The sequence below is a fragment of the Sturnira hondurensis genome, unplaced genomic scaffold (genome assembly GCF_014824575.4).
Source record: "Sturnira hondurensis isolate 20B ecotype Veracruz unplaced genomic scaffold, ASM1482457v3 Scaffold0004068, whole genome shotgun sequence".
In the NCBI taxonomy this organism is placed as follows: Eukaryota; Metazoa; Chordata; class Mammalia; order Chiroptera; family Phyllostomidae; genus Sturnira; species Sturnira hondurensis.
The window spans coordinates 4924754-4945210 of record NW_028076699.1 but is presented as its reverse complement, the minus strand read 5'-3'; the positions used below and the strand labels follow the sequence as shown (position 1 = coordinate 4945210).

Here is a 20457-nt window from a genome sequence, read left to right as displayed (position 1 = left end):
GAATCAATTAGGCTAATTACACATATACAAATGTAGGAAATATACAAAAACAAGAAAAAATGACTTTGTAACTGACATTTTCTGAGCTATATGCTAATACATATACTATAAAAAGCATAAATTCTTACCAAGAAAATAATACACAATGCAGAAATTTCTAATCAGGAACAGTGATTCCATACAACTGTGTTTAACTAGTAAGGGCAAAGATCTCCTAAAGCGCAAGAACTTGTATTGCTGTGGAAAAAGAAAAACAGAATCGAGTAATACACCCAAACAGAGGTTCTACTCCATTCTAAAGCAAGCACGTAACTGTAAGAGTTCACATATAAACTACAATCATTGCATAAAAAATAAAGGTCATTTTATTGTAGAATCAAATTATCAATCATTTCTGATGTTAAAATAGATAATATTTATAACATCTCATTGATATAGACCAGAAGTAAGAAAATTTACAATATCAAACTATACTAAGGACTGTGGGAATAAAGTATGAAAATTATAATACTAATAATAGCATTTAACATTCTTTGGGTGCTTAACACCTAGCAGGTACTATTCTAAGCACTTTACATACATTAATCTATTTAAACTTCACAAGAATTCTATGAAGAAGATTCTATCATTATCCACAATTTACAGATGAGAAAATCAAGGAGGCAGAGAAAGGTTAAATAACTTAACAAATACTACCACAGAGAAAAAGGAAAATCTGAGATTTCTAATCCAGGTAGGCTAGCTTCAGAGCCTGCAATCTTCAAGATAATATATATTGCGTACACACTCAATTTTTTCACGTTATTTTCAGAAAAAAACAATAGGCAGTGAAGACGACACTAGCCTAGGAGTCAGGGGACCTGAGTTCTAGTGCTCTCTCCTCTTTATGTACAACACTGGGCAGGTCACGTCTCCTCCACTTATCTTCGAGATAAGAAGGCTGAACCAGCTACGTGGTTCCTTAGTGGATAGCTTCCAATTCTATCAATCTAAGTCAGTGATTTTCAGCAAGTGTGCCGCAAGAATTTTTAAAACATGCAATACCTGACTATTTAGTCAGGGGCACTGACCTCTTTTCCCTTACTTAGATTGCAAAAAAAAAAAAAAAAATCACACTTTTCCCTTACTTAGATTGCAAAAAAAAAAAAAATAGCCGGCTGATGTGAATAAATCAAAATTATATTTTTGATCAGGTTGGCAAAAAATATATTTTGGGGGGGCCCTGGCTAGTGTAGCTCAGTGGATTGAGCACAGTCCTGTGAACAAAAAAATATATTTTGGGGTATGCCGTAGAGTTTTTAGTAACTCTGTGTACCATGAGACGTGTGCCTTGAGATGATGAAAAAGACTGAAAATCACTGACATAAAAGAATCAAATAAGAAAAATATACAACCTTTCCTGAAAAAAACTACACTTATTAAACACAAGCTGTCTGACCTTCCCCCATCCCTGTCCCTAAAATGCCAATGAAAAATATTTTTAAATTATTAGAAAAAAATCTAAGGAAACCTAATGAACAATAGATAATCTTCCCAATTTCTGGTTTTTGTACTTATGATATTCCTATATGTATAAAAGAATATATATACTACACATGAATACATAATATGTAAAAGAACACATATATTATTTCATGCTTATTATAATATTACGGCCAATCCTTTAAGTATTTTCAGAAGCTAAAGAACAGTAAAATTGTTAGTGCTCAGGTGGAAGCTGTATCTCCATACTATGTCTGCAGACTCCTACAGTACTGTACTAAAAGCAGCCCATACGAGTACGTGGTCACTCACCATACAACTTCAAGTACACTGGCTTATTCAAACATTTGCCAAGTGCAAGATGTGTAACTGCACGATTCTGTGCAGTACCCGGGTGTTAGCACCTTCTCCCTTTGACCCCTGCCCCCAATAAAACCAGCACGGTTTCCATACTATTCTGTACTACTGCATCCTTTGCTTTAACCGTTACTCACAGGGCACAGAGAGGATAGGGAAGCAAGTAGACATTTCAGTAGATAGGCTCCTAAACTGAAGCGTTTTTCAATTCCCTGCTGGGTTTCTTATGTGGTTTGGTTATGAGCTACCCTTTACTGAATATTTAGTACGTGCCAGGTTCTATCAGTCTCATCTTACTTAATACTTTCAAACAGTCTCACTGGCTTAGAGCTTGCCAAACCCCATCTTGGTGTATATCCGTTTCTTTGCCCTCTACTTCCTGCTAATGTTCCACTTTTCCCTATTGTTAATACTTTTTTTTAAGTTACAATTTTTTTTTAAGATTTTATTTATTTTTAGAGAGAGGAAGGGAGAGCGAAAGAGAGAAATATCAATGTGTGGTTGCCTTTCACATGGCCCCCACTGGGGACCTGGCCTGCAACCCAGACATGTGCCCTGACTGGGAATCGAACCAGCGACCCTTTGATTTGCAGCTTGTGCTCAATCCACTGAGCTACACCAGCCAGGCCTATTGTTAATAATTGTATAAGGGCAATGCAACTGCTTTTAGTAGTGTAGGCAAATTTAATGGAAAAAATCAAATGGGCTAGTTCAAATTGGTTAAAATTAATTTATATTTTACATTAAAAAGTAGTTACTGAATACTATGCACAATATAAAACTACTTACAGAAACTTCACCCCACAAAATGTATAATGTTACAGATACATAAATGTACAGTCGGGGGTCAAGAAGAATATATACTAAACCAGTCACTATCTCTGAGGCAAGGATGGAGACTGGTCACAGAATAGGCAAGGACCTTTCACTTTATCTATAGTATCTGAATAGTTTATAAAAACAACACCACTATACTCTTGAGAAGCTAGGTGACAGGGAACACCAAAAATAAGGATAATAATAATAAATTTTAAGGTCTAACTTTCTCTGGTCAGCCTAACTATTAAGAATGAATAAAGAAATGGCTATAACAATCATATCACTTTATGGAGTTTCAGAAAAATGGGTTTGATTTCTCACATCAAGCTTGCAAGTTTCTGAAAACCAACCCTGCTTGAGTTAGCAACTTAAAACGCCTAAGGAACAGCCATACACTGTATGCCATGCCCTTAGGACTAATGAAAGAATGCGAAGCTATGGTATCCTCCTTCTCCCTTTGTTTTCTGAAGAGGCCAAATTACCCAACTAGGTAAACATAGATACTTACAAACTTGATGGACCCAAACTTTATGGTCCCAAGCACAAAAGCCATCATTTCAACTACTCTTCACTTACCGAAATCTTGCCTCCTGTCTCCACTGCACCCACCCACTGAAACCCCTCCAACACCAACCATCACCTCTCAGGGAGCAGCACCCACTGGGCAGACTAAGCACCACGGTACACCCACAGTTACAAGAGACACCCCCAGATTTTGGCCAAATACTGAATGGCCAAATGTTAAGAATCAACATTCTGCCAAAGTGAAACCTGAAGCCAAAGAAATTACAGAAAACTTTAGCAGTCAAATTTTACAAACATGACATTACATGGTAGTAATAATTTATCAGATTTAATTTATCAATAATTTATCAGAACTGTCAATTACTGGACTGCTCCTATGTTCACACCACTGCTCCTCCGTGATGTTAAATAAATGGCCACTTCCAACTGAGGCCCAAAGAGGAGCAACAGGTTTTACGCTATCTTACTTGCCTCTAACATTTTCTTTTCTCCATTCTCTATATTCTTAATTATGTATGGATCAAAGATAATTTACCATGGATATTTCTACACAGAATTTTGAAGTCTTTCTCCTCATGAAACTTTGAGGTGGCAAAGCTGACACTCTACTTTTTTATTTTTTAATATAGTTTATTGATTACGCTACTACAGTTGTCCCGTTTCCCCACTTCACTCCCCTCCACCCTGCACACCCTCTCCCACCCACATTCCCCCACCTTAGTTCATGTGCATGCTGACACTCTACTTTTAATTCATCTTCACGAGCTGTGAAGAGTCGCCAAACAGGACTTTTTATCTATAAGCTCACAGACTGCAGAGGGCTAAGGGCCCTCTGCGTGCCCTACCTCCTCGATGTATGTTGTACGTTCATCAGATTGTCCCAGTGAATGCCCAAGCACAGGCATGTTAAAAGGTTAGTTAAACCAAGAGTACCCTAATCCACCACACTCATACTTCACACTCTCATGACATATAATTTGTTTACATATCCTTCTCTCAACAAACTGGGTTCTAATGGGAAGATGCTGGTTCTAATATGTTTGCTCCAAAGCCTAGCCCTCAGCCAGCCAGACTGGGAATGAAGCAAATAACAGCACAGTCAGGAAACTGGGAATAGGCTGGGGATAGCCTTGATGGCACAGGGAGAAATCACAAGCAATCTCCTCCTCTCCCTCCCAGAGGTGGTGGTTCTGCATTTGAGATAGCACCTGCCCAATTAGTAGACTTTAAAAAACCTAACTGAAAGGTAGTTCAAATTGTCCCACTTGAACCAACAGAAACTATTTTATTCATACACATCAGGCTTTGTTCTGAAGAGAATTTGAGACAGTAACTGACATATTCTATACTTACTTGCACATCCTCAAGCTCATGAAGTTCTTAGGTTCAAAAAGCTGGCAGCTGCACAGAGGTACTTTGCATGAGTGACATCCTCATCCTGCCCCAGCCCTGCTAGGTCACAGCAATTGCCACGACCTAGCAGGGAGGGAAAGAGCGGAGTAAAGCGGAATTCTAAGAGCGGCAGCGGGAAAGGTGGCTACAGCTCTCAGACACATGCTCAAGTCTCAGGAAAACAAATCTCTCCTTTCCAAATGGCATTTTTAGGACATAAGTTTCAAGCCCTAAGTTTCACTGGTCAAATCTTGAATTAATCAGATGAAGCCAGTCATATACACATACACCAAGGCAATTTTAACTATGCCAAATTCTGATGTAAGGTAATGGTCAAATGATAGCTTACCTGTATGATGGGAAATGGAAGATAGTCCATGTTGTTAATAAAATAAAGGAGGCTATAACTATAGCCCATAAATGCTCCAGCAAGTAGGAAAAACAGATGATATTCATTTAAGCAGGTTTGTGCAGTAGGGCCATCTAAGCTGAAAAGAAAAAGTTAGGTTATTAATTCAACGGTCAGGGACACATATCTCAGTTTTACGCTCAATATTTAACACAAAGGTTTAACTTAATTACTTAAGAAATGTCTCAAATTCTAGCAAAATGATTTGTTTTAAGTAAGTACGGACAAAAGATTAACAAAACCCTTTTCCCTGACACATGAGATTTTGATCCTTAGTTAACTCTTTAGCTCTGTCTTCTGGAAATCTGGTACAGTGGAGAATGTCCCTTCGATAGTAAGCAACGCTACTTACAAACTGGTAAACTGCACCCGCACTGAGAGAAACTATAAACTATACACCGCACACCTGGCAGAGGTGCCACAACTCGAGCTTCTGTCTGTGTTATCTCTTACAGCTGGGCGGTCCCTCATGAGGACCCTCCTCACTAAAGAAAATGCATCATGGGGGCGGGGGGGGGGGCAGGAACTGCCTTATATGATAGTAGCTAGGGCACAAAAAGAAATCAAATATTCAGTAGTACTCTTGAACATTGTTTTAAAGTCAGTGGAGAATAGGGAACTTAAGATTATTTCAGTAATCTTACTTGATTTTCTTTTTTTAAAGATTTTGTTTACTTACTTTTAGACAGGGAAAGAGAGGGAGAAAGAGAAACAGCAATGTGTGGTTGCCTCTCGTGTGCCCCCCACTGGGGACCTGGCCTGTAATCCAGGCATGTGCCCTGACTGGGAATCCAACAGGCGACCCTTTGGTTCACAGGCCAGCACTCAATCCATTGAGGCACAGCAGCCAGGCCTTTTTTAAATTATTTTTAAAGTCACAGAATGATGTGCAATTTTTATCAATGCTATATGTTCAAGAACTGTTTAAATTTCAATGAAAGCATTTTTACTGGAGGGGTTAGTTATAATTATTTAATTTTTTCTTCATTCTTCCCATACTATCTTTCCTTCAAACTCCAATATAAATGCCACATCCTTGGCTCCTCAGAAAAATCAAACAGAAGACCCACCTATCTGTCTGTGCTTTCTCCAAACCAAAGGGAAAAAATCTTTTTCCAAGGAGGAGCTGGTTAGCAGTGATCGTGAAGGAACAGCTGGCAGTGGAAGTCTTTCCAAAAGGAAGGAGTCTTTCCCCAAAGACGAACCAGTTAGTGATCCTGAAGCGGCAGGTGAGAGGCGTGTGTCCGAGAAAAAGAGGACGTTCTCTTCCAAGGACAAAGCCCATCAATAGTGGAACAGAAAAAGCTGCTGGCAGCAAGAGCAGCAGCTCCAAGAAAAAATTCTAGCAAGTGCACCAGGAAGATTAGAACGGACATGTCCCTAGTGGGATACTGCCCATCCCACCCATCTTGTATACCTCAATAAAAACAAATTTAGAAGAAAAAAATGCCACCTCCTGTAAGAAGCTATGCCACTTCCCTGCTTTCTGAACTCTCCACAGGTCTTTTCTGCACATCTCACTTTCTTCCTAGTACCGCTTATTTCTCACACATTGCTATTTCTCTATATATCCATTTGGGTCTGTAGCTTAATTCCTCTCTCGTTCTCAACTCTCATGGAGTTTGAATAGCCTATGTGTGAATCACTCTTATAAATCCAATAGCATCTATATAGGACTGTGCATAGGACAAATGGTTCTAAAAAAACGTTGAATTCAAAATATAAAACATTTGATGTATGTAGAAAAGCCCCTTCTATAGGAGCCTAGAAAGCAAATAATTCCCTAAACTAGTAAACTATATAAGTCATCTTTGGCTAAGTAACTAAACAGGATTTCTTAGGAAAAAAATTAACACTACCTCTCAGTACGAGTGCAGGGAACCACGAGGAAACTGTACCGGCCCTTGGCCATCACCGCAGCGCACCAAGCCACCATCATTCCCATCGCAGCGTGAACAAACGAGTGCAGAAGCTGCGGAGGATGGACGACCTTCCCCACCAGTGCCAGTCTGGAGCAGGGGACGGAAGGCACAACTGCAGAAAGAACACATCCGTGTGGCTTTACAATCTGCCGTGTGACAGCAGAGGACCTAAATGATTCCCCCTCATCCTTGCACAAATACTTCAAAGGGCAGGAAGAAACCCAGGGTCAACGCAAAATATAGTGCAGAAAAATCCTTAGTTAAAAAATTCTAAAGTTAAAATAATTTGAGAAAAGATTAAATACAAGGAGATGCATATACAAAGTAAGAAAAACCAAAGAATCTGGAGCGATGAAATCTAAGGAGAATATGAGTAACATCTTTCATTTCTTTTTAAAATTCTTGATAGCTCAAATGGTGCCTACCCTGGCAATCTCCCAAGTGCCATAAAAAATAAATTATTTTTAAAAGACAGTGCTTGCCCTCTAGCAAGTTACCTCTCTTTCAGCATTTGATAATTAGCAACATATAGCCCATCTGTGAAAAACCACGAACTAAGTAAATATTGACAACACTGAATACAAAAATAAACATTTCTATGGGAATTTCCATTACCTTCCTAATAATCCAAAAAAGTTTTTTGGACAAGAGCTGGGGGTGGTGAGTGTGGATGTGAGGTGAGGGATGTTGGCCATTTAAACAGCTACAACAGGGTTTCCTAACCTACCTCTGTAGGTACTCCTCTTGTAACACTCACGGTGGACAGGTTGGGGGGGGTAGGGGGGTGGAGAATTAAGTGTGAAGGGAAAGGGCTTAGGTGCTTTGCACTTCGGGGAAGACGCTGCTATTCCTCACCCTCTTCACTAGAAAAGCCCACAAAGGGCCTTGTGAAAGAATGCATGCAATAGGCCAAAGAGTTCTGTACATGGTTTGAACAGAAAAAAGGTCCATTAACAAGTAGTAAGATTAGGAAAACAAAGGAAAAGGGTACATATTGTGAATCCAGAGTTAGATTTGAAACTTTATACCATATCTAACATGAAACTGAGGAAGAGCTAAAAAGAGGAATGAGTTACAGTCAAAACAAGTACTGCCAGAAAAAAACTTATTATATCTTAAGGAGAGACTCAAGGAATCTGAGAGGCAAGCTGAGAGGGGAAAAAAACTCTCTGGAATCTAACATGTGATTCTCCCAAGCAAAACACAACATTTTTAAGTTTTTTTTGGAAAATATAGAATTATAGACCTTTACACTTGAGAAAGACCTAAGAAATCACCTGGTCCTAATCTCATACACTATAAATGCTTTATTTTTATAATATTTACATAGGCTAAATCACAACTTGAACACGAGCTGTGAACCATTAAAAGACCTAAGTTTTTTTGTGGTAAAATACACTTCAAGTTTACTGGTTCAGCCCTGACTGGGTAGCTCACTTGGTTACGCATTGTCCCAATTCTCCAAGGTTGCAGGTTCAATCCCTGGTCAGTGTGCACACAAGAATCAACCAATGAATACACAAATCAGTGGAAAAACAAATCAAAGTTTATTTTCTTTCTCTCTCCCTCCCTCTCCCTTCCTCTCTCTAAAATCAATAAATACAAAATAAAAATAAAGTTCATCATTTTATCCATTTTTTAAGTGTATAGTTCTGTGGCAGAAGTACACGTACACTATTGTGCAAACATCACATCACACTTTCCCAGTTTCCCCAACTGGAACTCTGTCCCAGTTAAACAGCAATTCCCCACAATTCCCCAGACCCCCCTCCTCGAAACCCCAGGCAACCACGAGTCTGCATTCTGTCTCCATGCATTTGACTACTCCAGGTATCTCATAAATAAAACCCTATGTTTGTCCCATACAGAGAAACTAGCACTCAAATTTTAAGGTAAGATACTCAAAGCATATGATTCTGTACACATTTGTACATAAAATACAGCCTCTATTACACACACTCATATACAACACACATTGAGTCTGCCCTTAATAAAATAAATTCAGTTATTTTAAGGTAATTAACTTTTGAAAACTTACCTTTATAAAATTCCACATTGAAAATACTTATTATTATTATTACCACTGACAGCAGCAGGAGATAAAAGATTACACGGGAACTATACAGATCATTGAAAGAATCTAAAATACAAGAGAGGAGTTAGTAAGACCCATTCAGTCATGTAGTCATACTCAGTATCCTGCAATAGAAGAGGGGTTTGAACCACAAGTATAATTTTAACTTTACAAGTTGTCTTTTCTTTAACAGTATCCTTATAACCTGGCTGGCATGGCTCAGTGGATTGAGTGCCAGCCTGCGAACCAAAGTGTCGCCAGTTCGATTCCCAGTCAGGGAACATGCCGGGGTTGCTGGCCAGGTCCCCAGTAGGGGCACATGAAAGGCAAGCACACACTGATGTTTCTCTCCCTCTCTTTCTCAGTCCCTTCCCCTCTCTCTAAAAATAAGTAAATAAAATATTTTTTTTTTAAAAAGTGTCCTCGTACACTGCTGACAGGTCCTATGGAACATCCACTCAAGAACTACAATGAGACTTATTTGGACCAAGCTCTGGATCCTTCTAATTATATTAGAATTTCTTTCAAATGATTCAGATGTTAACATCAGACAAAATACTACCATATGCAAACATTTCATCATGTGAAACAGAGAAGTACCATATTTAGTAACATACCAACAAAGTAAATATCAGTAAATATTTTTCAGATATCCTCTTTAAAAATATGATTAGCCCCTATAGCTAAAAAAAAAAAAAAAGAATCATTTCTGGAGTTAGAATAAATCATCCAAATTAGCTGAATTTAAAAACAAACAAAAAATCAGGACATCCCCATTAAATACCAATGCACTGACATTTTATAGTAGTTCAACAATCACCCATTTCAAAACTATAACAAACTTTAAAATATGTATTTGTTATGCCTAAAAACATGATCGAAAGAAATAAAAACCGCAAGGACATATGCTTACTGAATAGACTACCTCTTAATGAAACCAATCATTTTTTAATGCAAAAATAATTTTTAAATTATTTTTAAATGCATAATTCATTAACTAAATTAGTGAACATTTATGGAGCATCCACAATTAAACCCAAGCATTGTTCTCTGCTAAAAAAAAAAAAAAGAAACTGATTCATGTGACTAAAATAAGTAAAAAAAATACAATTTCTCTGTAAAGATTTTGTGAAGCAAAAGTTGAAGAGAACAAGCAACATTTGATAGAATAAAGGCATAAATCAAATCCAGTTTATGAGATTGAAGAGAAACTGTTATTAGGATTAAAGAACACTTGGCCCATGAAATGGCAAAGTTTTTATCTTGAGTGCCAATTCTGAACAACTAAGAATGGCTCCAGATTACAATACTGAACACTGTGGGTGTGTTGTGACTAGACAGCCAAGATCAAAAGAATGTAAGTAATGCAGATTCAGGCAAAGCAGTTACCAAAACACTTGGCATCCCTACACTGGTTCTGTAACAGTGGGCATTAACAGTGGAGAGCTGTAAGCTACCCTACCCTTTTTTGACATTGTTTCCGTAAATGCTGACTCTAGTATTTGGCTTATAGAAAAACAGTATGTTTGTATAAGAACTAACTTCAAAAGACAGACCCCAACCTCCAGACATTCCAGCTCCAGATTTGCTGACCTTTGACCATGGAGCCAGGATGACATTAAGTTAGATGACGTGACACCAGGATGATTAAATCAGGATGATGCCCACCGGACCATCACTTTTCTCACGGGAATGGACTGTGCTCATCTCCACAGGGAGAACTTTGCAACCCCCTCCCCCTCCATCTCTTTGTTCCGTTTCCGTTTCCCTCTCCCCCTATGAAGACCTCTGTCTCCACTGAGAGGTGGAGATGCACTTAGAGCTGCGAGTCCCCATCTTCCCAGGAGATGGGGCTTTGAGAAATGAGTCCCCCATCTTCCCAGGGAGATGGGCTTTGTGACATGAGTCTCGCATCTTCCATGTTGCCGGCACCCGAAATAAAACCACTTTCCTCACATTAGCACCTGCCTCTCAACTCTTAAATATTGGCTTTTGAAGCAGCAGGCAGCTGGACCTGCATTTGGTTATAGTCTATGGCTTAATTTCATCTGACCTGTGGGATCCATCCAAGAAGTGATTGATATGTCTCAACAAAAATGTAACATGTCTTTAATTCTTTAGCAGAAATTATCTCCAAAGGCCACAAAGTAAAGCTTCAAACTCCCTGAAAATTGGCATTTTCTTCTGAAATATTAAGAACACACTTCCCATTTTCCAAAGCAAAAAATAATTTGTTATTGTTGTTGAGAGGATATAAAAAGTATTAAGAGAGTATTTGTTTCTTAGCCTTAGGCAAGACTTTAAAGACTTCAAAACTTAGTCTGGCAACATTTCTCTTTCTTTTTTTTTTAAATTCTAATGTGGCACAGTGGGAAGACATGGGCTTGGAAGTCAAAGACCAATGTTCAAATCCTAGTTCAGTTACTTATCAGCTGCGTGTCTCCAAAGACTGTAACCTCAGTTTCCTCATTTATAAAGTAGGGGGGTTAATACCTCTTTATTACACAGAATTATAGGAAGAATAAGAGGTAACTTACTTAAGGTGGTTAGCACAGTGCCTACCACAGAGTTCACAGTAATAACTGAAAACTTCTCATCAATCCTCACATTTAAGTCTATGTTCTTTAGTTTTTAACTTTTGTCCTTTTCTCCTCATCTTTCTCTTAGTAACTATAATACAGAAATGAAATATGCATAATTTTACACAGTTTTTAAAGGTATGTTGTATTTTCTATCAACAATTTTTAAATAGGTAAAAGGAAGCGTTCTCTTTAAAAAGACAATTTTAGCCCTGGCTGGTATGGCTCAGTGGATTGAGTCCCGGCCTGTGAACCAAAGGGTTGACCGGTTCGATGACCCATTGGGACATATGCCTGGGTTGCAGGCCAGGTCCCCAGTGGGGGGTGTGCAAGAGGCAACCACACATTGATGTTTCTCTCCCTCTCTCTGTCCCTCCTTTCCCCTCCCCCTAAAAATAAATAAAATCTTTTTTAAAAAGACAATCTCAATAAAGCTATCAAAGAGACAATCAAAATTAAGTTTTCATTTACGTGCTCTTCCCATGATTTTTTTTGTTCGTGCGATAATAAAGTGTCTAGCAGGTTTACTAATCTTATTATTATATAATGAAAATGTGGTTTAAGTTAGGAAGGGAATGCCTTAAGATTACCTCAACGCAAATGTTTTCCTATGTCAACATAAGCAATAACTGAAAGTATATTTGAAATATAATGCAATTTTTATGTTGAGAAGTAGATACTGCAAATTTGTTTTCCCAAACTGGACATCACTTACCAGACAGCCACTGTATAGGATGAAATAAATCAATGCTGCTTAAGACTATAAATACTGTGGTACAGATGGGTAGAAGCAGCACTGACCAGACAACACTTGAAACTATCCTCCAGCCCAAAACCTGTAACAAACAAAATCAACAAAATCATCCACTCATGAAGTCAGTTAAACTATTTCAGTTATGCAAATCCTATCTTTTCATACAGGATGTTAATTACTAATATTTACACCCAGGTCATAGTCCATGCAGGTATATATATTAATGGTAATGGTTATTACCATTAATACTCTAATTTGCATACCACTACAGAATCTTGTAATATCAGTGAACTGATGGTTGTATTAGTGGAGTCAGGTGCCACATTAAAAGTCCGGAGTGGGGAAAGAAGGAGGTATCTTTTAAGTTTTACAACTGCATTTTTACAGCAACTTACACTGTAGGCTTAATTGGCAAATGTGTCAGTATCTAAAAAGCTGTATGCATTTTATAAGAACCATCTGTACACTGTAGCTGTTTACAATGATGAGATACACACTCCTTATTGGGCAACTGACACATGGTTTTCATGCCTGTATCACCAGTGCCTACCATATTAAAGGCACAAGATTTACTGCTGACTGAAAGGTTTTAAGCACGAAAGTGACCATCGAATTTATCTTTGGAAGGTAAAATACCCTTGTGTATGTAATGTGGCTATGATGAAGAGGGATTCTAGGGGACAAGACCCGGACAGGAGGCAATCCACCGCAATTGCCCAAACCAAAGATTAGAGTCTGAAGGTAGCCAGTGGCAATAGAATAGGAAAAAAAGGGGGAATAATTGCAGCCACATTTGTGAAACACAATCTACACGACGTCGGTGATTGATAATATAGGTAGTAAAGGTTATGTAAGACTTGACTCCAAAGTTCGTAGTTTGGGATACAGGGTAGAGAATTATACCGTTATGGTAGTCTAAAGGGATATTACTCCTATTTCTCTTTGCTCTGCACAGAATGGCAGGGTATTCAACTTCAACAAGAAAGTATCTCCTCATCTCAGTCCGTCCCAGAGTGCACACATTCCTTCTAACTTAACAAAGAATACCTGTCCTCCTTACTTAGTTCCTAACCCCAGCCTCTGCTAAGGCCTCGCATTCACCTTCTTTTCAACTCTTCGCGCTTCTAATCCCAGGGATAAACAAGTTATTTAGGTATGCCTACTAGGTACACCACCCCTGCATAGGTTCTTCCTCCATTCCCTGCCCTAATTCCCATCCAGGTCTGCCTCCCACTCTAACTAGCTTCCACTCTGAATTCCCCTGTCACCACGTAACAAGTTTGCACTCAAGACATCACAGCACGCACACTCCCTGTATCCAGCTTTCCCTAGCACATTCTTCCCATCCTGTAATCAGCTTCCACTCACAATGTCCCCCCTACGACCTCGCAAAGAGCCTCCCGGCAAGAGGTCCCTTCCCCACGCGCTCCCCACTATACTCGAGCCGGCTCCTTCCCCGCCCAGCACGCACGCGCTGTCAGCGCCCGTCAGTCCAGCCGAACCCCAGCAGCGGCCAAACGCACACCACAGTGAGCGCAGCACTCACGCGCCACAAGATGTCCCGCGACCCGCCGGCGCAGGGCTGAGTCGCAACCGTGGCCATGGTGATGGCGGCCCCTACTTTGAGGGATGCTGGACACTGTGAGCCCGCCCGCCACTGTGGTTCAAAGGGAGGAAGGCCCCGGGAGGACCCCGTAGGGGCTGCCTCGAACGCCGCCTGAGCGAAGCCCGGCCCAGGCCCCAATCCATTCCTTCGAGGTTTCGTCTGGACAGGCCCAGCAGACAAGAATTGCCCTGGAGACACTTGTCCAAAAGCGGCCCTGGACTCCAGAATTCGCCTTCTGGTATCGAAAAGGTCCCTCCGAAGCAGGGTCCAGCGAGGCCCCAGAAATTGGGGGCGGTGCCGCTGCATGCTGGGAACTGTAGGCTCGAAGGCCCTCTGGGAGCAAGGGTGAGCGTTGCATTCTGGGAATCAGAGGTCCAAAGTACTGCAGGTTGGGAGCGGAAGTCTTCCTGAAGGTGCCTTGTGGCCTGCTGGGATTCGTAGTCTTTTATAAGGCCTATACTAGCCACAGTGTTAGTGTACAATCGGAATTCTACAGTTAGAAAGATCTGCCAAAATGATTTGCCCTCCTTTCTCCGGATTTTGCTTTAATGACCTCCTGAAAGTGAAATCAAAGCATAGTGTGGCCCTCTCCACAAAGGTGCTCACTAATTTTACGGAAATGGAAAATTCTCTTTCCCTTAAGGTGCGTTTAGTTTTGTAAAATCTGGTTTCTAGTTCCATCCAGCTCTGCCACTTGCTAAGGAGAATAATTGACCCTCTGTGAGCCTCTATTTCATCTATAAAATAAGGATAAAAATAAAGATGCCATCCAGTGATGTTGTAAAGATACAGTAATGCTATATAAATATCATCATTAATTTCCTGCCAGTGATGAAAACAGCTTTTTACCAGCCCAAGTCCCACTTAATGAAGTCTTTGATTGTATTCGGCCTCAGTGAGATACCTGGAGCCATAGTGCCTACACCTTTTAATGCCCAATTACATACCACAGTCAACATTCAGTACTCTAAGACAAACATAGATTCAGTGATTTACTCTGAAGAAACTCAGTGGAGAGAGACAAATTGAGATCGCCCATACTGCTCTGCAATGTTTGTTAATAATGGTTTCCTGAGTTGCTTTAAGATTGCATCATATTAACCTCCAAAGAGTTAATATCACTCATGTCTGAAGCACTGCAGGACAAACTGGGAATACAAAGGTAGATCAAGTACACTGACTGGTGTGGCTCAGTGGGTTGGGCATCTCTCTGCAGAGTGAAAGGCCAACAGTGCAATTCTCATCAGTGCACATGCCTGGGTTGTGGGTCAGGTCCCTGGCTGGGATGTTTGTCTCCCTCTTTCTCCCTCCCTTCCCCTCTCTCTTAAAAATAAATAAATAAAGTCCTTAAAAAAAAAGATAGGCAAAGAAGATCTAACATATAAATAATGGGAGTCCCTGAAAAATCTAGACTTTTTTTAAAATCAATGTATGGTTGCCTTTGGTGCGTCCTCTGCCGGGAGTTGGCCTGCAGGGAACCGGCCTGCAACCCAGGCATGTGCCCTGACTGGGAACCAAACCACAATCCTCTGGTTCGCAGGCCTGTGCTCAATCCACTGAGCTACACCAGCCAGGGCTAAACTCTCATTTTAAACCACTACTTTCCCAACATCATACAGAGACATGGGAATTATTTTTTCTTCTCAAATTATTCTAGTATTGTTAATGAGTCATCATTTTCCTAAAGTTTTCATTTCAAAACCTTCACTTATTCTATAGTTCTGGGTATCTTACAGCTTGGAAAATATTAGGGGGGGTGGCAAATAACTCTTCTTTCTCTTCATCTGTAACCTGGGTACTGTCAAATTCAGTCCTTCCTAGAGAGAAGGCTGCTAACTCTTGATAAATATGATTAGCCATTTCCAAAGGTAATTAAGACATTTATTTTGAAAGAACACCTGGACAGAACCAGAGTCTCTTGTGCAACAGAATTTTGATGAGTCAAACAGAAATAAATAAATTCAAAACACATGGATATTTTCTGGGGTAGAGGGCAGGAGAACACATATTTCTCAGGATAAACCTAAGTTGTTGTTGTTGTTATTTTACCAAACTCTAAACACCTTAGGGAAGAATTTGAAAGGGTCAGCAAATTGAAAATAAGGCTCAAACTCCTCCTTCCTTTGAAGCCCCTTCTCCGGAGCCAGGCTTTCCTTTAGTGGGCTGTTGGGTGGGGCTGCCCTCTGCTGCCTGTTTCTTGGGGATCAGATTCAAAGGAAAGAGAGTAAGGGAATATCCACATAGTAGAAGCAAAGTGTGAAACCCTGGTTTCGGGAATGGCTTTTTCTCCCTTTTAAACTGGCCTAGGTTATTTACAAAGCCTGATTTAACTTTCTGCCTATGATAGACAGTAAAATGAAGCCCGTGGACAAAGTTGAGTGTACTAGGTGCCTCGTCTCCAAGTATATAAGGAAGAGGCAGGATCAAAGGTTTTTCACATGAATACTTAAGTGCCTGGGAAGCATTAGGCAAAGATTTTGGAGAGTCAGACACATGAAGATTTGAATATCAGCTTCCTGTTTAATAGCAAGTTAGTGTAAGTAACTCAACCTCTTAGTGCACTAAACTGTACAAAGAGGAACAATAGTGTGCATTCTTTTGTCTTTTTATCCATGTGTCTAAGTTGAGCCCCATTACCCACCCTTCAAGGGTGATAGTCATTCATACAGCTCACCAAGTATTTCCAGCTCTCTCCTTTCGTGACATATAAAGGGATGGCATTTTATGGCCCTCTTTAAAGTTAAGTATGACCATGTCACTGTGCCTGCCAACAAATTGCCAGCATAAGTGTCCTATAGGTGAGAGATTTACTTGCCATTGTTAGACCCTTCAGAGCTCTCTGTTCCCCTGGCACAGTGACCAACAATATTTGAGATGGTGTTCGTTCCACTGACCCCAGGGACCTGAGTGATTAGAATGAACAGTTTCCCTGCTAACCTGTGATGGACTTGTAACATGAGCAAGAAATAAAACACTTTAAACTACTGATGTTTTGAGGTTGTTTATTATTGCAGAATAACCTAACCGATCCTGTATGACACAAAGAGTAAATCAACAAATGCAGTCTCATGAAGAGGGCTTCAAAGCCCTTGAAAACCTTTGTTTATGTTGCTACCTCATTAATTCACCCCACTAGCAGTTACTCAGCAATGATTATGGGCCAGGCACAGTGCTGAGCCCTGTGGGGGTGTACATTGGAGCAGAGTCCCTGCTGTCAGGATCTTCCTCTGGTATACAAGCCCCACCTTTAGACACTCACTCTCCTAAACCACACTCTCAACGAATGTATCTCGTAGAACTGGTTATCAGTTTTTAGTTTATAAGTTGTTCTTGGGGAAAGGATCGTACAGGCATAAGAAGCTAAAACTGGCTTGCTAACAGACCCCTCACCTCCTCACCAACATGACTTGCTTTTATTCCCCCTTGCCTCTGCTTAAACTGGACTCTCTGTATCTTCAAGGGGCCATGTCTTCCAGGAAGCCTTTCCCGTCCAATCTCTCCTTCCTATATTCCCACCATTTAGTGCAGAGACGTCAAACTCATTTTCACTGAGGGTCACATCAGCATCACGGTTGCCTTCAAAGGCCTGAATGTAATTGTAGGACTGTATAAATGTAACTACTCCTTAACTAGGGGCATGGAGCTCAGTGCTGCCACCAGGTAGAAACAAAGTGCCAGGCCAGATAAAATGAGAAGGGCCAGATTCGGCCCTGTTTTGCCACCTGTGATTTGGTGGATATGTCTTGCCTTGCACAGCACAGTACTGAAAGAGCAAAGTTTGAGGCCAATCATGTATTCAAGCCCCAGTTTTGCCCTCCCTCCCTGGCTCAGAAGGCTAGAGATCTTGCTTTGGTTGAACACGTATATCTTTTTTTTTAATTTATTATATCTTGGACACTAGAAATCATATCATATACATTTAATTCCCACACTTGCCCTTCAAGTGAAGCAAGAATTCACACCCACATCTATTGGAATGTTTCAACTTTCTAATATAGTTTTTTAGTGTGTGATCGATTTGCTTGCTCTCTCCTTTTTTTTAGTCTTTAAAAAGGTTTGTATTTTTTTCTAATTTATGTAACACCTTTAATCCCCTCTGTTTGGGAGGGCAGTTATTGTAGGTCATTTCTCTTATGAACAACATGGCATTTACCTAATACCTTCCTCCTCCCCCAGTATCTGATTTGAAGCAATATTCTTTTACCAAATAACTAAAGGGCAATCAGCAAGCTTATTCTGCCTTGTAAATGTTCCCCCTCTTCTTTTTCCATTTTTGTTCGCTATGCTATGTTTTTATTTCACATGCACAAAACCAGTGCTATTATCAAAGTCTAAAAGCAATCTGACTTTTCCTTATAAGTCAATTTGTCTTTTAGCCTGGATACTCCAAACGCTTTTTCTTTAAACTCCACTAATTGTACGCCCTGGCAGATGTGGCCCAGCTGGTTGAGTTTCCAGTCCGGGCACATACTAAGGTTGCAGGTTCAGTCTCAGGTCAGGGCGCATACAATCCTCAGTTTGAGCGCGGATGAGAGGCAACCAATTGAAGCTTCTCTCTTGCATTAATGTCTCTCTCCTTTTCTCTAAAAAGCAATAAAAACATGTCCTCGGGTGAGGATTAAAAATTTTTTTAAGATCCACTAATTTTACTAGAATGTGTCCATGTTGACCTTCTGGGTTGAGATCTCCAGGTATAAGGTATGTTCTTTCTATATGAAGTCAAAGTCTTTTTCATTTTTTTTCAGGAAAAGTTTATTATAGTTTTTTCATATTATTATTTTTTCTTCCAGGACATGCATGATACACTTTTAGAACTTTTTAGATTATCTTCTATATTTGTCATTTTTTCTTTGATTTCTCCTTATTCATTCTAGAATTAAAATTCTTTTCTTCTTTTCAATTTTTACTCCCTTAAGGCATTATCTACTGTGCAACAGCTATGTCACCCCGATATTCCTTCCAGTGTAGTCTTTTGTGAAGTAAGTTTTCCCTTTTCTTTCCTCTTCTTTACTGTTTTATTACCTAACTTCTGCTTTTTAATTCTGATGTGCTTTTTTATCTTGTACTATTTTTTTAATTTGCATTAGCTCATTCTGAAATATTATTAGAGTTTTTATCTGGTTTTGTGGACGTGTGTTTCTGGAATGCTTTCATTCATTAGGAATGTTATTCTGCTCCTTGTTCTCATTTTTTTTAATAACTTTGTTATGAGATTTGTTTGCAATCCTTTCAGTTGCTTGTTTTTACATGAAATTGTTTTTCTGCACATTTAGGTGGAAGGAGTGAGCCGGGAGAGCTTTGCTAAATTCAAGGCTCTGTAAGCAGGGGTGTCCAACCTTTCAGTGTCTCTGGACCACACTGGAAGAAGAGTTGTCTTTGGCCACACATTAAATACATTGAGACACGTAATCACAAAAATATCTCATAATGTTTTAAATAAACTTATGATTTTGTGTTGGGCTGCATTCGTGGGCTGCAGGCAGCCCATGAGCAGCAGGTTGGACACCCCTGCGACAGCTTCCTTTCCTGCATTTTCATGAAGTACTCAGAAATACAGCTCCAGATGCTCTGAGACCTCCTGGCTCTGTTCCCCAGCCTCGCTCTCATCTGGACTTCCGTTTCCTTTGCTCCTGATATCCCTGCCCTACCCTATTTGTATTCCATTCCTGATTTTTTCTCTCTGGTGTTCTGGAAAGACTCTTGGTCTGGTATAAGAGGTGACAAGACCTGGACTGCCCCAGCTTCTTCAGATCTTACTTCACAGCCCTAGCACTTACCAGCTGCAAACTGGGTTGTACAAAACTCCCCCAGCCCCAGTACCTGCTGCTGTTCTCCTATTGGTCCTCTGCACTTCCCGGGGAGTCCTTGCTGGCTATCTTGAGGTCCTCTTATTTTTAGATTTCTCAGACACCCTGTTGCTTCCCTCTGCTTTCCACAAAATTGCTTATACCATCTAAGTCTTGCAACTGACAGTGGTTTCCGCCTACATGAATTCTGGGGTTTGTAGCGATATCTTGTCACCCAGTTCTGTTGTAGATGATGTCCCTAGGTTTACCAAGGTGACCTTAATCTCACTATCACCTGAATTTGTGCGCATCTTTCTTCATCTGTCTGGTTGGCCTTTTAAGTACCAATGTGCTTTGTAGCCTACTCAGAAATACACAGGGAACTCCTGAACTGAAGAAGACAACAAACGGCAGGGAACTGGCAATCCTGACCTGGCAGAAGCTCAGCCTCCCAGATGGTGTGCATTTTGAATACAAAGTATTAAAAAATATCTTTGAGGTGTCACTGGTTTCTCCCCTGAATGCACTCTAGCCAGGAAGGCACGCCACCTTGCAGGGGCACTGCAAGGGCCCTAAAAGAAATGTCTAAAATCATCGTCAAAGCAGGCTCTAAACGAGCATGTTCTTTCAAACAACTGTTTCACACTCACAGGAAAAAAAATCAGGTGTGCCATGGAGTCCCCACACCACAACAGCTGGTGCATTTCATCAAATTCTTGGCAGCCTCCGGCATGCTGACGACAAAAATCAGG

At 40.2% G+C, this 20457-nt stretch overlaps 1 protein-coding gene across 3 annotated transcripts in view; it reads right to left on the bottom strand.

Annotated features, from left to right (window-relative positions):
- NDC1 (NDC1 transmembrane nucleoporin) overlaps positions 1-15026 on the bottom strand; it is a 54508-nt gene extending 39482 nt beyond the window's left edge. For 2 of the 3 annotated variants that reach the window (XM_037043222.1, XM_037043223.1), the window contains exons 1-6: positions 13860-14234; positions 12275-12395; positions 8945-9046; positions 6844-7018; positions 4925-5063; positions 129-237 (exon numbers count right to left, since the gene is read on the bottom strand). In XM_037043222.1, the coding sequence (XP_036899117.1) occupies positions 129-237; positions 4925-5063; positions 6844-7018; positions 8945-9046; positions 12275-12395; positions 13860-14225 (1012 nt within the window). In that variant the 5' untranslated portion in view covers positions 14226-14234. Of the gene's footprint in view, positions 1-128; positions 238-4924; positions 5064-6843; positions 7019-8944; positions 9047-12274; positions 12396-13859; positions 14235-15021 lie in introns of those variants that run through there. The other variant, XM_037043224.1, reaches the window with a different exon arrangement.
- Between the last annotated feature and the right edge of the window lie 5431 nt (positions 15027-20457).